This window comes from Aulonocara sp. 'chitande type north' Nkhata Bay, linkage group LG1 (assembly GCF_057382095.1).
Source record: "Aulonocara sp. 'chitande type north' Nkhata Bay isolate Kocher_YH1m ecotype deep benthic linkage group LG1, A_spYH_male_GT1.1, whole genome shotgun sequence".
Classification (NCBI taxonomy): Eukaryota; Metazoa; Chordata; class Actinopteri; order Cichliformes; family Cichlidae; genus Aulonocara; species Aulonocara sp. 'chitande type north' Nkhata Bay.
In genome coordinates, this window is record NC_141344.1 from 15,045,559 (window position 1) to 15,062,400 (window position 16,842).

Here is a 16,842-nt window from a genome sequence, read left to right on the forward strand (position 1 = left end):
GATCATAAAGGGATAAACATGGTCAGCTACAATAGTCAGGTAGGCTGTGTCATTTAAGTTATACTAAATGGGTGCTGTCACTACCACCAGCAGCTTGAACCATTGATGCACAGCAGGAAGGATCTATGCTTTCATGTTGTTCACACCAAACTCTGACCCAGCAGCAGTTTTCTGATCTTCTATTGCCCGATTTCTGTGAGTCTGGGTGATTTACAGCCTCAGTTTTCTGTTCTTAGCTGACAGAAGTAGCACCCGGTGTGGTTTTCTGCCATCTGCTTCAGGATTTGACATGTGCATTTGGACATGCACTTCTGGATACATTGGTTATAACAACTGGTTATTTGAGTTACTGCGTTCTTATTAGCTCAAAGCAGTTCAGTTATTCTCTTCTCTGTGGGTTCTGGGTTTTTTGACCATTATCTATAAACTCTAGAGATAGTTGTATGGGAAAACTCCAGTAGGACCATTAAAGGTTCTCAGTCATCCAGGTCATCATAGTCTAAGAAGTTTGGAAAGAAAAAGGCGTCTGGATTTCTTTAAGTTGCTTGAAGACGTTTCACCTCTCATCCGAGAAGCTTCTTCAGTTCTAGGGTCAAATGGTGGAGAGTCCCAGATTTAAGCCCTGTGGGGGTATCCCACCAAGAGGGACAAATATCCATCATTGCATATGCCACATGTTCCTTTACTAAAATGATATGCTGCTTCCTAAATGTGAAGTTTTGTTTTCCTGCAAACTGCCCAATAACAATGCACCTTGTGTCCCTCTTGGGGGAATACTCCCACAGGGCTTAAATCTGGGACTCCCCACCATTTGACCTTAGAACTGAAGAAACTTCTCGGATGAGAGGTGAAACGTCTTCAAGCAACTTAAAGAAGTCCAGACTTTTTTTTTCCTTTCCCAGCTCCTTAGACTTAGGTAGGACCAGTACATCTGGCAGGATCTCACTGAGTCACTTCAGACCTCCTTTGTCCCCATTCTGATAGTTGGTTTGAACCTCATCACTTTTGGGTATTACTACACCCTAGAATTATTTTAGTGAATAATAAAGTTCAGCACTATAATATCAGTATTTGTTTTTCCCATTTTCATTTAGCTTAGTTTCATTTAGCATTTTTCTTCTGTTCATCCACACCCCACCTGTGGTGGCTCTGTGCCACACCACTAGGGACTGATGCACTGTTTGAGGATTATGGAGCTAAACTAATGGTGATCTTGAGAGTAAAACGCACTGCAAGCAAACTAAGCATATGAATGAGATAAAACAAGCAGAGTTGAAAAATTCTTTGGCACTTTGTATATTTAGGAAAAAACTGCATCAGATCGGCTCAGATCAGTTATTTTTTAAACATATTCAGCTTTTTTTGCACTCTATAACCTGGCACTTCAATGCTATATAAAATGCACCAAAAAGTAGAATGTATATAACTCCAAACATGCGATATTTCTTCAATTAGAATTAAAAGACACTTTTTATTCTGCCGTTCATATGAACAGTTTATCGTCTTAGCTCAAAACTTCACTATTCCTGTCATCAGTGTGTAACAGTCTTTCTGTAATCTTCTTTTTATTTGTTCTTTTAGGTCTCCAGCGTCGACGTCTGATCCCAGCACTAACCTTGGACTCCTCTTCATCATCGCCTTCTCACCGTTCCTCCAAACAAGCCATCACGTCCTCGTCTTCCTCCTCCTCCAGCCCTGGTGCATGCTGGGTCGACGGGCCACTTGGGCCACCTGCACCCTCAAACCTCCGGGCAGTGACCGCAACAACAGAAACCTTTGAGATCAAGGTGTACGAGATAGATGATGTTGAACGGCTGCAGAAAAGGAAGGACAAAGGAGGGAGCAAGGTGAGAGGGAGGAGGGAGGAAAGACACCTGAGCTGCACAGCTGTTGTAGGTCAAGTGGTGGAGCAGGTCAACAAATTGCAGGGTTGGAAATTTGATCCTTATCTCTTCCTGCCCGTATGTCAACACGTCCTTGAGCAAAAACCTAAATGGGTGATGGGCAAAAGGTAAAAAATTCAGGCATATATGTGTCATCACAGGGTGCGTTGTTATTGGGCAGTTTGCAGGAAAACAAAACTTCAAATTTAGGAAGCAGCATATCATTTTAGTAAAGGAACATGTGGCGTATGTAAAGATAGATATTGATAATATCACTCAGTGAGTTTGCATTAGAGCTAAACTGAAGCCTAGAGAATAATGTTAATGTCTGGTGCTATCTTGTCTCCTTGGAGCCAGGCGAGGCTCCAAATATTAGCAGGGTGGAGGAGGCGAGTGTAGCTAGAAGCTAACAGACGAGTTACATTTAAAGCAGTTTACTTAATGTGACAGTTTGTGCATTAAGATTTAAAACCATAAAGAAAATATATTTTCACTTTCTTGGATAGTGGAATCCCCTGAGGGTCTACTGGTATTACTTTCAAAGAACAGGACAAAATTACAGTGAACCCAAAACTGATTAAGACACGCTGATGAAAAGCAAAACCATCTATGGAAAAGTTCTGCATACACCACCAGCAAGTGAGGACAAAAGAAAATTAAACGTTATTACAACATATCATAATCTAAGCAAGATTTTATTGTTGTCAATGCCATTATCAGTTCTGCCTACAGATCTCATTGGTTGTCAGTTCCTCCTTTCCAGCATTAACGTAGCACTTTATTATGACTGACTCTGAATACAGGGTAGAATCAGAGTAGAAAAACAGGCTAAATCGGACTTGGTTCTGCTGAAACCTCAGTAATGAGATCAACCATGTCAGGAAGTGATTTATTATTCAGATGAACCAGACAATTTGGCACCAGTTCTCAACTAAAACAGGTTCTTGGATTCCAGCTTTACTTCCGGCTTGCCTCATCCAAACAGTATCTCTCATTCTCTCTCTAAAGCCTAAAAATAGCCACTAATACACTGATTAGGAAGAGTGAACTAATGACACCAGAGTGACTAGAACATTTAATTGAATTTGTAATGGAAGTTGATACTGGGAGTGTTTTTGGAGCCACCACTCAGCAATCCTCGGTTACGATGGTTGTTGCCACTTGATATTTGTACATGCGGTGTTCATAGCTTCATTTCGACACATTTTAAAAATATCTAGTTCCCACCGGACTACAGTTATGTAGGAGGCTGACTAGGAAGCACGTGTAAAAGAGGGAGGAAGAAGAAAATAGCAAAAAACTTTTAGGATTTATTATGGTTGACTGAAGGGGAAGGATGAATGGATGTCTTTAGAAGAGTGAAGGAGAAGGAGAGCAGAAGTGCAAGATGGCTATTGCTCTTGATTCCAGTGACACTGATTTGATGAATAATGATGGTGAAGCACATTAAAAAACAATAAGTGTTGGACACTGCTGCTAATGGAAACCCAGAAGAGGAAGCTGGTGGTTGGGCAATGGATGAAAAAGGATTTGTGTTGTTGTGACAGTGTGGAAAGAAACCAAAAGGTTTTAAAAAATACAACAGCAAGGATTTTCAGAACATGAATAGCTCAACATTAGCATTTAGTTCTGTGTGAACAGTGAACTTTTTAAATAAATCTACATATCTTGGCTTACTTAAAAAAATGATTCTAAATTCTGAGGACTTTGCAGAATAAAATTGTTAAACTTAGGAAATTGTTGTAAATGAATGCAGGTTTTGGGGGGGTTTCCACTGTTAAACCTTTATGTGATCAGAGGAGAGAGCACTGTGAGCACTGGAAAAGAGAAATGGAGAAAAAGCATGAAATATAGATTTTCCCTGCAGCAACCTTAAGAAAGCCACAATCGTGTTCCAGTGAAAGCTGCTCAGTGTCCGAAGGCGCTCAGCTGCAGCCACAGTGGGAGACGATGAGGTGCGAATGTATTTAACTGTGTGAATTTTAAGCGTGCTGCTGCTGAAGGAGACCCACCTGTGTTTCACAACACGCTCCTCTGAAAAAATAAAGCTAAATAAAATCCGTGTCTATCTGTCTGCCTTCTCTGTGTGTCAGGAGGTGGTGTATGTCAGTGCCAAGCTTCGTCTGTTGGAGCACCGCCAGCAGCGAATCAGTGAAGTCAGAGCCAAGTACCAGTGTCTCAAGAAAGAACTGGAACAAACCAAACAGTACTTGATGCTGGAGCCACACAAGTGGACCACTGAGTGTAAGTGTGGACCTCTGACACATCAGGGAATACAGGTCTGTGTGTGAGAGAGCAAAGGAGGTTAGAAACTGTTTAGGATTTTAGTGGAGGATTATTCTGAAATAAATAAGTCTATTATGTTTAAGTTATGATGCATATTTTTATATTTTATATGACTCATGTTAATTACTAATGCTGTGCTACATGACTGCTGGTTCATTCTTCAGACAAATACATTCTGTCATTTCATTATTAAAGTATGAAGTGACTGGGCATTATAGATTTTACTTCAATAGACACAAATGCATTTGTGGGAAGGATTGTGTTGTTGCAGATTGATGCATCTGATGGGGCAAACTTTCACGATACGAAATAATGTTTTGCTTTGTTGTGTTTTTTTGTAAGGGTGTGGCTTAATTGCCCTCAATTGCACTGTAAGGACATTTTCTTACTACTGTACAATTTAGTAAATCAGAATCATCTAAACAGGCTTTTGCATACAATCAGCATGCTGCCATGCCCTAATCTTCTTTTTAAGAAAACACATTTAATAATAATAATAATTATCAATAAGTAGTAGTGATTTAATACAGCTGTGTTTAAATTCGCTAAGATAGCTAGCTGTCATTTCTTTGAATAAATGGTCAGAGGCACTTTTTGTACATTTTTTGCAAAGTACAAACAAACTCGGGTATGAAAAAATGGATAAATCTCTGATTTATGTGTGAATTGTGATGTGAATCCTAATCGTAACAGTTCTTGGATAATAATGCAGATTTTACATAAGTAGCAATAGGCTACATCAGACTTAATTATTCAGTTATGTACCTATTGGGCTGTATATGAAATAAAAGTGCAACCAACATAATGAATCATGCAACCATAAAAGAAGGGCTGGAGTTCCTATTGATCCTCTGAGATCTTATTCTACGCTGTCCCACAGATGGGGGAGGGTGGTCTTGAAGATTCTCTCAGCTAACAGACCACCTGCTTGGTGCAACTAACCATCCAGGTGTTGATATTCCCACTCAAGATGCAGGTGTAGAAGTTCCTGTGCACCCTGAGTGGGAGTTTAAAGTCTCTTAGGTACCTGAGATGCTATAGGTGCTGATGGGCTTTCTTCACCAGGGATTTCATGTGTCAGGACCATGACAGGTCCTTTGTGATGTAAACACTACCGTGTTTAAAGTTATCTACCCTCTTCACATGGGCCCCAAATATGCAGAGAGGGCCAAATTTCCTCTGCTACTCTCTCGTAAAGTCCATTATGAGGTCCTTGGACTTGCAGGGATTTAGCTGGAAGTTTTTCTCTTTACATTATTCGATAATCTGAGACCAGCAGGCAATGCCATCACTGTTTGATATCAAGCCCATTACAGCTATGATGTTGGAGTCTGAGGTGCTCACAACAGTGACCGGTGTAGAGAGAGTGATGATTAACTCATCGGCCGCCTTCTTTTTTCTTAAATCATAATTGTTATAAATTATTATTATGACATTTATCATTATTCCATTTTAACAATAACATGTAAAATATAACCAGTGGCACCTTTTTAATTATTAAACCCACATTCAACAGCACTTTATCAAGGAATGATGTATTTTCTCCACCTTTCTATTTGTGTCCAGTTGAGCTGCAGCAGGCCTATGAAGTGGACTCATTGGAGTATTTGGAGGCTCTGGAAACAGTGACAGACAAACTGGAGACCAGAGTCAACTTCTGCAAAGCCCATCTTATGATGATCACCTGCTTTGATGTGTCCTCAAGGCATCAGTAGACAGATGGAGGCGGAGAAGTGGCCTCGACGATGTCAATGTCTAGACCATTCCCCTGACTAATCAAACACATTTAGAAAATCTTTAACTGCAGCTCGACAGTTGGAAGGATGAACACAGGAATAGACCGACCGCATGATCCTGCATATTATTCCAGCGTCTTGTCCAGATGTGAGTAAGCAGAAGGCCAGGTGGCCGGAAAAATCAAAAGAAGATTTACGGAGAAAAATTAACAGAAAAACAGAGACAAGATTTGTAGATTTGTTTGCTGGGGCTTGGAAACAACCTCAGAAACTATCTAATGGACGGGCTACTTTCAATCAGAGAAAATATGGCTGCCCAAATAGTGTATGAGAGTCTAAAAAGACATGTCAAACCAAGTAACCAGAGAACAAAATAATTGGACCGCAGTGACACGCAGTGAGTCAAACTTTGAAAGAATGTACCGAGAGCAAAAAAAAAGGCTATAGCTGAACAAAAACTGCCATTTTGTAAGAAGGAGAAAGCTGAAGTTGAAGTGCAAGAGAAGAATAATTTCACATCTAACACATTTTGGAAGAACATTTTTTACATGGTTAAAAGCCTTTGGCTGTAAATACGGAGTGCTGACTACAGAGTGGCCTGGTATTGTTGTGCAGCGACTAAAAGAGACTAACCGAGAGAGAATGACAAGAGGACGAAGGAAACGATTTAGAAGTGCCTTGTGAACATTTCAACAATACCAAGACCAAGTCTCCTTCTCTCTAAATTTGTGTACAAGTAAGTATGGTGCTAGTATAGAAACATCCAGAAAAGATCAGTGTCCTTGGAAGCAGTTTTCATTTTCTTTTCTAAATGTGATGTTTTACTGTGGGTCAGTGTTTCACTATATGATAAACAAACTAATAGTGTGTGTTTCAATGTATGGTCTTTGGTACATTGATTAGAGATCAGAGAAACAACGTTAAAGTGGACCTGTTATGCTCTTTATTTTTACTCTCGGACTCCACAGGAGCCGCTTTGCATGAGCAACAGATCAAAATAATCCTTATTTATTTTATACTGGGCCTCAGTGAAGTGCTCTCAGTTGATCCTCTGTGAAACACCATTTTAGTTCTTCGTACTTATTCCCAACAGGAAAAGCATAATAGGTCCCCTTTAAAGGAAAACTACAGATTAACTTAATTAAACTTGGAAGGACCAAAAACCTAAAGTTAAAAGCATTAAACATTTTTCCTGGACACAAAGTTATGTGTGTTTAAACAAAAACACTGAATCTGGTATCCTGTGGTGTCGTTTTTACTTTGGCTTTACTCACAAACGGAGCACATGTGACTCTTGGCCCTCCGGGGCATTCATACACGATGTTTCCCTCGATAGAAATTTTTAATGTTCACAAAGCTATGAAATGTCAGAAGGTAGTAGAGGTGAAAACACTTCTCTCTGATCTGGTGTTAAATACAACCAACGACTGACTCCCTGCCTCCCTGCCTGACTCACAGGCAGTCTGTCTGTTATTCGTATCTGTGTTGTTCTGCTCTATTCTAAAAGAAACTGAATGATTTGTCATTGTGTGTGTTTTATAATAAGGTATCCTTTTTTTATTTGAGTGCAATGGGACCATGTAGAGACTATGTACGATAGTAGCATTGAGCAGGATAATCGAAATCTGAAGACATATTTATAGATAAATTGTGAGGGACACGCAGGTGCGTCAATATACTGTGTTTAACATTTAATTATAATGAAACAAGGTAGTAGATTTAATCAATATTTTGGGACTACAGCTATAGGGTGTTTAAACACTTTTAATATCCCCTATATTGTAAAGGACAATTAAATTATATAAAAAAAATTAAAGGAACCTAATTAAAAAGGGAGGAGACGAGCTTAAGACATAGATCTCTGCCTGGTTCCACTTTTTGGATGGATAGCAACTCCTAAGATTTGTTAGTATTATTATCTATGGTGCTTGAGATACTTATGATCTAAATGTTTGTACAAATATAAATATACGAAAGAGTCCATTTCCCCCTGAAACACAAAACAACGCCTTTCAAATGCTTCTTCTACATCACTGTCATCGTGTCTGTTGTTGTCGAGCAGAGAGCATTATGGGAGAGCGACATGAGAGCAGTGGAAATGATGTCACCGTATTGGTGTAATTTGTCAAAAGCGTTGTAGTGCTGATTTTTTCCTCCACTAAGAGCAAAAAACCAGAACGTGCTGTCGCTGAAACAGAAAATACAGTTAATTCAGTGAAGTTTTTATCTTCACGTGGATCTGAATCAGCTAATGATTTCATGTAGTGCATACTGGCGGGGATAGCCAAGAGATAATCTAGTGAGAAATTACCCCTGAGAGCAAGACGCTTTTGACAAACTTGAGAGGCTTTTTTTGTTTTTTAAGAGCATCTCTGATCATTTCCTGTTTTTATCCCCGTGTTCATTGTGCAAGTCATGAATGAAAGTTTATTTATTTGAGTTGCTACTTAATGTTCTCATTTACGTACACCTCATGATCTTACAAAGTTACTATGCATTGATGAAAAAGAAAAATAACTGTACATACTTTGCTGAGCCCATGTCATATATAAATATATATACTGTGCACATAGCATATATGCCATCATTTTTATTTTAGATATTTTTTTTGTTGTTGGTTTCATTTGCTCCTGTTGTTCCTCTTGAGGATTTCAATGGGTTTGGTTCCCCAAACATTCACATGCAGAACAGGGATGCTAGTTGATTACATGCAAATCAGAAGCCTTCCAGTATGAAGGCAGCTGTGTTGCTTTAAGAGAAACGTCTGTGTCTTATGAACTGCAGCCCTGTGTAATTAGCAGCGAGTGTTTTGGGAAATCTAACCTCTAAATGAGCTAATGGCTTGTATTGAACTATCCTTTTTAAGATGCTATGTGGGAGGTTTCTTCCTTGATATGTTACTGCCAAATCTAATGGGATATCCCTTTATTATTGTAGTAATAATCAAAAATTGCTAGAAACTATTACAGCTAAAAGAATAGCGGGGTGTTTTAAATCAAGTTATTCACAGATTTCCATCTGCAAAGTCACTCTGCACAACATAAGCATCACATGATCTATGGAATAAACTGACAAATATGCTGTGCTGGTGCATATTTTGTAGACACATTTAAGAATTATAATGTGCTATCTGTAAATCTCATACAAGGCATCTTAGGGAGCATTGTGTGTTAAAGTCCGGGTCAGACCACATTTACCAAAAACAGATGTTATCATTAGCATTAGGAGTCAACTTCTGCTTTGCTCAGTTGTAAGACACAGGGTCAGTTGTTTGAAGATCTCTGGATAACTAAAAATAAAAAAATCACTTTTCTGTTCCAGTCTCTTGATAAAAATGCCAGTTGTGAGACATATTCATGCTAAATACCCTCAGTAATTCTATTTAAAACAACACATTATCAGTGTAAATGTGGAACAAATGGTGCACAGGAGTCTCGCTGTGCTCATATTGTCCACTGCAGATTTACCGTTTTTGTGAAATCTGGTCTGACATATGGTAAAGACGGAAGAAAAAGATGGAGGGATGTAAATAAAGGAATGTATTAAAAGAGTTTCACACCTGATGCTTCATTCTTTGCACACAGAATAGACGAAGTAGTGTGCAGATGTCCAGAAGGCGTGCTGTTTCACTTCTGATGAACTAAAAATCTTTTGCATTACGACTCAAACTCATCAGAAATTTAAATGATGTAACATGGAACACGTAACATTGTACGTTATTGCATTGGGCTGTTAGATTTACATAAACAAGGGACTGGGACAACTCAAAAATATCATTTAGTTTCCAGAGCATGTGTAAATGTGGACCTTGAGTACCCTGTAGGCAGCTTTTCTGTGACATACAGTAATCCCCTTTGAGCCTGCTTTGATCATCAGTGCACGGCAGGGAACAGGAAGGAGGAGAAGGCAGGAATGGGAGCGAGGAGAAATAATAGATTAGAGACGAGAGAAGAATAAAGGTAGCAAAGGGGGAAATGCAAGAAGAAAGGAAGACAAGTGAGAAAGAAGACGAGTACAGGACTGCTTTTTATCCAAGAAGAGAGGAGTGACAAGAAGAAGCACCAAAACTGTACAAGAGAAATAAAGTAGGTGAAATTATTCAATATAAGATTACACTGTACTGCATTTTAAAAGTGTAGCAAAAGAAGGATCCTTTAGGTGATTTGTAACTAATACTATGAGATAACTGCAGAAGAGCTCAACTCAATACTACAACTCTTGTAGCTGCAACATAAGCCCACCGTGCTTGACAGCTGATAAGAGTGCGTTGAATTATGTCCATCAGCATGTCCACTTTGGTCTCATCTAAGCACATTGTTGTAGAAGTGGTTTGTTAATTAATTATAATCTTACAAAAACTGGCCATGTTTTTTTTGTTGTTTTTAGAGAGAAGAACCTTTCTTGTGGCAAACCTTCCAAACAAGTGACACCTGTTCAGTCTTTAATTTTACTATCGTGAACTTAACATGCTAACTGAGGCCTGTCGACTCTGAGCTGTAGCTCTTAGGTTTTTGTGGAGTGTACACACAGCCTAAGAAATTGGGAACCAATGAATGCAAGAATAGTGACTCTAGCATAGCTAAAAATCCTCAAAAAGCAAGTGTGCAACTTTTAGTCAACATGCAGAGAACAGGTTTAAGTGTTTTCAGGTGACTGCAGTAATGGTAGTTACTATTAAGCTTCACAGTCCTTTGATTTAAGTCTGCTCTTAAATCAAAGGACTGAAAAAGCCACAGCGTTCTCATCCTCACAGCCTCAAATACTGTATTTTGGCAAAGCTGCTAGCATCGCCAAATTACATGTGACTACTAACTTGTCACATGTGGACACTTAAAGGACCTCTTGGTCTTTCATTTAAACACACTGGGTAAGCATCATTTTGCTGCAAGGTTAATGCTTGGTTTTTTTGCTTTTAATTACCTAAATATAATCAAGTACTGAAGCAAAAGTGAGTAAAAGCAAACATCAGTGAGCCAAAACCAAATAAGACACAAATCCCACAGTTCTGGTAGGAAAACTTCTGACTTTTGTATCTTTAAGAAAAGGTAAATTATGGAGAGGAGAGTTATTAAGATGGAGCGAGAGGAAATGAATAATATTAGCAGATAGCGAGTAAGGTGACAGTAAAGGTGAGGTAGTGCAGGGGGAGGAACAGTGACATGAGAATGAAAATGTCTCTGAAAATGAGAATGAAAATGTGAAAATTAAAAAATGGGGCTGAGTAAATGGTAGAGGGGGGAATGAATTGAGGTGGTGAAAGAAAGAAAAAAACATTTGGTGTTCTTTATTTCTGTGTGGTCAGGTTGCCTGCAGAGACGTGCAGTGAAAGAGAAAGAGAGACTCCGGCAAATAGAGAATTTCATTTGAAAGCCTTTGGAGAGAGAGAGATATAAATGGGGAAGACAGACAGTGAGTGACAGAGAGGGAGAGACAGGAGGTTATAGCTAAGAAACACTAAATCTCATTTGATGGATGTTATATGGGAAAAGTGAGCGAGTGAAGGACTGAAAGCAACAAAACCAATGAAGTGAGTAATGTAGGTAGGAGCGGTGCAGCAGTACAGACGGCTCCCACAGGCCATTCACTCCACTAGGGTCCACTCAGTCTTTGAAACACAGTAAGCTTGCATCGTTTCTCTCTTCAAAGTTGAAAAATAATCTGTTGATACCTCGTTTCTACAGTTTTTTTTTCTATAATTACAAAAAATATTTTGAGCCAAAAGGAAAAAAATCAGCTCAGTTTTTTGAGAAGACTGAGAAAGATGGCAGAAAAACACCCATTCGTGCACACACGCCCCTAGGACATAGTGTCATCAGTTTGCATATGGCAGAATTTTGGGATTAACATGGGAAAACTGTGTGTGTGTGCAGAGAAACAAAAACAGGGATTAACATGGGAAGTATGTGTGATGGAAATGCACAGAGGGTGATGTATGTACTTTACTAAACCAACACACACACACACACCCTAGGATCACTCATCACAATGGAATCTACAGATTACAGAGGAGACCGGGGCCAACAGGGGCTTTCCTCCCTCCCTCTGCTTCTTCCTCTCCAGTTCTCAAACAAGGACAGGATGCAGAAACTTTAGGATTAATGGGATTAATTGTGCTTAAATGTTTCCATAAACCTAATTTAAACAGGATAACAGGCTGGCTACAAAACTGCAGAAATATCACTGGCGTTTCATGGAATTCTGGGAAAAGCAGGTTCTTGGATATCATTAATGAGATGTTTTATGGCTAGAATTGATGAAAGCGATTAACGTAAAACTGCACCAAACCAAAGCTAAAAAGGTTTTATTTGCCACGAGAAAGTATAAAGAGGAGCCTGAAGGGTTGCTGGAGCTGTTTTAACAACAGTTCCTTACTTTAAGACTGTTGAGACAATAAAGGTCAGGTATGGATGGCAAAATAACAAATCCATTTATTCAGGTTGATGAATAAAAAGAACGTAAGGCAGTGAAATCAGTTACATGAAGACGTTTCTTTCGCCTTCGTCTTAGCGTCTGCTGGAGGAATGATGATCCATCTCACTGTGACATTCCTTCATCTTCATCGTTAGTTCGGTCGTCAATGGGTGATCTTCACCATGGGTGAACTTTACGATTCCATAAGCCTGGAATAGGAGACATAAGCATAACTAGCTTTCTTCCCTGTTAGTACCAGAACAATCTTGTATGGCGATGTAATGAAACGGGATCATCACATAATGCTACACAATCTATTCTATAAAGGAAACTGAAAGTAACTGTTTTCATGACATTTTACTTAAAGATTAAGTACTTTAGAGATTATTGTAAAACTAACCAAAGATGTTTTTAATCCTGCCTGATCATCTCTGCTGTTACATGTCTCCACACGATCTTAGGTGCCTGACATGAAGGCAACTGGTCTTCGTTTTTGGTTCGTAAAAGAAGTCCCGTTGCCTTCATTTCGAGGGCTTAAGACTAACATGACCTGGTACAAAGACATGTCTCCAGACTTGTTCTATTAGCTAATAATAAAGTTTAAAATGTAAAAAATGTCCTTGTTGATATTTAGTCCTTCAAACCTGTTTGAATGTGTCCAAAGCATCTTCGATGTTTTCCAGGTAATGCTGCAGCTTTCCAACTCTCATCAGCTGTATCCCATGGACTGGATGGGGATCGGGGTAGTACTGTCTTTAGGAAGAAAGACAACATGTACATGTAATTAGATTTCACCACAACAAGTGAAAAGTTCCATTATTGTTTTCATTTCTTTCAGGGTGTTGTTCTTCTGGTATCATTTGCACTGTAATTTTCCTTTACATTTATTCTATCTATTCTATTTTTGCTTGAAAATGCTCCACACTGCTCTTACGGGAGCAGTTAATGCTTCTTCTTATGCAAAAAATGGCTGCAATACTAAACAGAGAATTAGTATTCATAAAACCGCTCTGCCCCTGGATGTGGATGGCTGGCTGGGTTAAATCAACAGCAGAGTCCTGCGCAGGAAACCCTGAGGGACATGTTCACAAGCCCTCTGCCAGTTTATAGAAAACATGTACACTGGATGCACAAACTCACATGGCTCTTCCAATATCGGTACAAAGAGTAAATAATTAGTTCATCGCTGCCCAATCATGATAAAGCTCACATTACGCCTGCTACATCCTAGGTTCATCAATCATCCCCAATTTCCTGTCTAGCATCTAAGCATTTCCAAAAAACATTGCACGTTACTATAATCTCATTCCATTTATCAGAGAGGGGTACACCCTAAGTGAGGACTCAAATGCATCATGCCGACGCAAATGCAGATGTTCGTAAGGAAGGTCTGATCACAGCTGATCAGTCAGACAGGACAAACAAAACAAGAGGGAGCTGCCAGACAAGAGAGAGGACACTGGAACACTCAGCGTGAGGTATGAAGGTGATTAGCCACTGAAAGAGAGAGAGACACACAGTTGGAGGACAATAAGGCAAAAACAGAAGGAAGGAAGAGGAAACACAGGAGGACAAGTACAAAAGAAAAAAAGAAGAGAAAGAACACAAGCATAACTCATGAGCTAGGATGGGAACTTGTGATGAGGGAGTGATGTGAAATATTAGCTTACTAATCCGTACACAGTAATTACATCACAGCCCCTGTCTTTAAATCTGAGGCAGTATAGAGTCTACTGGCAGTCCTCTTCTCCTTCTTGTTTCAGCTCCTTCCCTTAAGGTTCGCCACAGTGGATCATCGTCCTCCATCTCACCCTATCATCTTCTTCTGTCACACCAACCGTCTCCATGTCCTCCTTCACTACATCCATGAACCTCTTAAGTCTTCCTCTTCCTCCTGCTTGGTAGCTCCATCGTCAGTGTCCTCTGTCTCTCCATTCTGATCACTCCCTACCTGCACTCTCTTCTTCCTCTTTGCTATCCACTGTTCACTTGTTTGGATGACTGACCCCATATATTTATTGTCTTCCTTCTATTGACTTTCATTCCTTTTCTGCCCACCTCTCCAGACTCTCTATCACTGATTTCATGTCCTCACCCTCACATAGTTCTCTACCCCTCCTAACTTCCCCAGGTAGTCCCACAGTTTCTCTCTTGGCACCCTACAAAGACACAGTGCAACTCCTTGTTACCTTCTCTGTAGATCTTTACCAGCACATATGTGTGCTGTTATACGGGAAATGCACAGTTTATTATACTGTTAACTAGAAATGACGGCACATCACATCTGAGGTCATGCAGTGTAATGCAAAGATAATTCAACAAAAAAGGTAAGAAATTAAAGAGAGTAGATGGGTAATAACAAGTAATGTGCCATTCAAAACCCAATGTTGCTGCCTGCATAAAAATACACACAGCCAAGGAGACAAATTACCACCTTTCAGTCCTTCTGTCTCTAGAAGGGAACGTTCCAGTGACAGAAAACGACGCAGTTTGTGTATCAGCAGTGACAGATTCAGAGCTGTTATCAAGCCAATCAATGATTTTGACATCAAGAGACTCCCACATCTCTCACAGAGACACACACACAGACACACACAGCTCAGCAACTCTGGTGTACTTCAATGCAAAACTAATAAAATCCATCTAACAGCAGCAGCTGTTTTAAAATAAACACAGGGCCTATTAAACATATTAAAAAACACACTCTTGTTTTGCGTTCTACATGGACATATTTAATGCAAGATCTGCAAATAAGAAAATGTGCTGTCAAATTAATTAGAGGGATTTCTTCTTTTTCCTCTAAATGCATTTAATTATAATTCGTATCTGTGGAGCAAATGGATTTAGATGCACATATGCATAAAAATGGATGAGCTTGACTGCTTATTGATATGTGTGCATGACACTGACTGTAAATGTTTACAAATACATGTGTTACAGTGAAAGTTCACACACACACATGCTGAACTGGGACATTGCTCATCCTATAAAGATAAATACACACTAGGGACTGTTAGGAAACAGCTTTGTTGTTGGCAAACACTGGAGTTCTCAAACACTCATTTACCCGGCTCTTCTTTCCCTTTATTCTCCTTTCTTTTCCATCCCCCTCCTCTAATCTCTCATTCCTTTTTCCCGCTTCACATCTCCTTCCTCTGTTTCTCCCCGTTTATATTTGTGCTTTTTACCCCGCTAGCTGCAGGGATTAAAGTTGCCAATGTTGTTCAGCTGTTTCCCGCCCTCTTCGGCTGCTCTCCATTCATTTCTCTTCTGCACTCTACCTCTGCAGCCCTCTTTAATCTTCCTTCTATTTATTTGTTCTGTCCTCCTTTCTCTTGATTACATATTTTAAAGAACTGTGCACCGATAAAGCTCGAGCCCTTCTCCATTTCCATTTCCTCCACTTCTCCGTCTCTGACAAACAAACAAAAAGAGCTGTGAGTAAACACATATACATGAATGCACACGCGCATCGCCATTAATGTATGAGCGTGCGCACACAAAGATAAGGTCGATACAAATCCACTTCACCCTGTTTGACCCGGCATATTTGCCAGTTTTCACTTCTCTCCAGAGTAAAGACACCAGAAGGGGATTCAATACGCGCTATAATAGAAACAGCACCTGATGTTAACCGGGCATTACTCTTAATTATTTCTTTATGGGCAGCAGCTTCCCCCGGCTAAGTTTTCCACTCTTGTTTAACAATAAAATCTGTTCTGGTAATGAAGAGAAATCCAAAATGAATTTCCATGTAGTGGCCACAGCTGGAGTCATTTCAAACTCTATAGTTTCCTAGTTTTTCACCACTTTTTACCCACAATGCTAACAGCCCATTTGTTTGAACCTCAAAGCCAAACTAAACTATCAACTGACAAGCCAACCAATTAAAGAGGTGGCCCCTTATCCTCTGGTTAAAATTGAATTATTAAACAGAAAGTTCAAAGAATAAACCAACAAAATTAGTAGCCCATGAATAATAAGTTACAATATTGGCTTAATCACCAAGCCAGTGATTCTGACTTCCACGACATACAAACACACTGATAAGTATGCCCAATAATAAGGCTCCAGGTCCAGACGGCTTCCCTGCAGAATTCTACAAAGAATTCTGGATAATTTTGGCACCAGTATTCCACGGCATGTTGCAGGAAATCGAGGAAAATGGCAGACTACCACCAAATATGAATTCTGCCAACATTAGTCTCCTGCTAAAACCAGGCAAAGACCCTTTTTTTCCCTCAAGCTATCGTCCAATTTCTCTTTTAAATGTAGACCTTAAAATAATCTGCAAAGCTCTCTCAAAGAGATTAGAGAAAATGACCCCCCTCTTAATTCATCCTGACCAAACTGGTTTCATAAAAGGCAGGCACTCCTCAACAAACACTCGTAGATTACTTAATTTAATAGACTACTCATACGATAAAAACATCGAAACCATAATATTATCTCTAGATGCAGAAAAAGCATTTGACAGAGTTAACTGGAAATTTTTATTCGCAACTTTACACAAATTTGGTTTTGGA

At 39.5% G+C, this 16,842-nt stretch overlaps 2 protein-coding genes across 4 annotated transcripts in view; one reads left to right on the forward strand and one right to left on the reverse strand.

Annotated features, from left to right (window-relative positions):
- The window catches only part of kif26ba (kinesin family member 26Ba), a 101,375-nt gene extending 90,939 nt beyond the window's left edge, over positions 1 to 10,436 (forward strand). For all 3 annotated transcript variants that reach the window (XM_086283925.1, XM_086283783.1, XM_086283844.1), the window contains 3 exons: positions 1,582 to 1,847; positions 3,977 to 4,127; positions 5,736 to 10,436. In XM_086283925.1, coding sequence (XP_086140051.1) covers positions 1,582 to 1,847; positions 3,977 to 4,127; positions 5,736 to 5,884 — 566 coding nt within the window. In that variant the 3' untranslated portion in view covers positions 5,885 to 10,436. The remainder of the gene's footprint in view (positions 1 to 1,581; positions 1,848 to 3,976; positions 4,128 to 5,735) is intronic.
- Positions 10,437 to 12,309: 1,873 nt separating this feature from the next.
- smyd3 (SET and MYND domain containing 3) overlaps positions 12,310 to 16,842 on the reverse strand; it is a 117,613-nt gene continuing 113,080 nt past the window's right edge. The window contains exons 11-12 of the mRNA XM_086284153.1: positions 12,961 to 13,069; positions 12,310 to 12,525 (exon numbers count right to left, since the gene is read on the reverse strand). Of these exons, the coding sequence (XP_086140279.1) occupies positions 12,409 to 12,525; positions 12,961 to 13,069 (226 nt within the window). The 3' untranslated portion in view covers positions 12,310 to 12,408. The remainder of the gene's footprint in view (positions 12,526 to 12,960; positions 13,070 to 16,842) is intronic.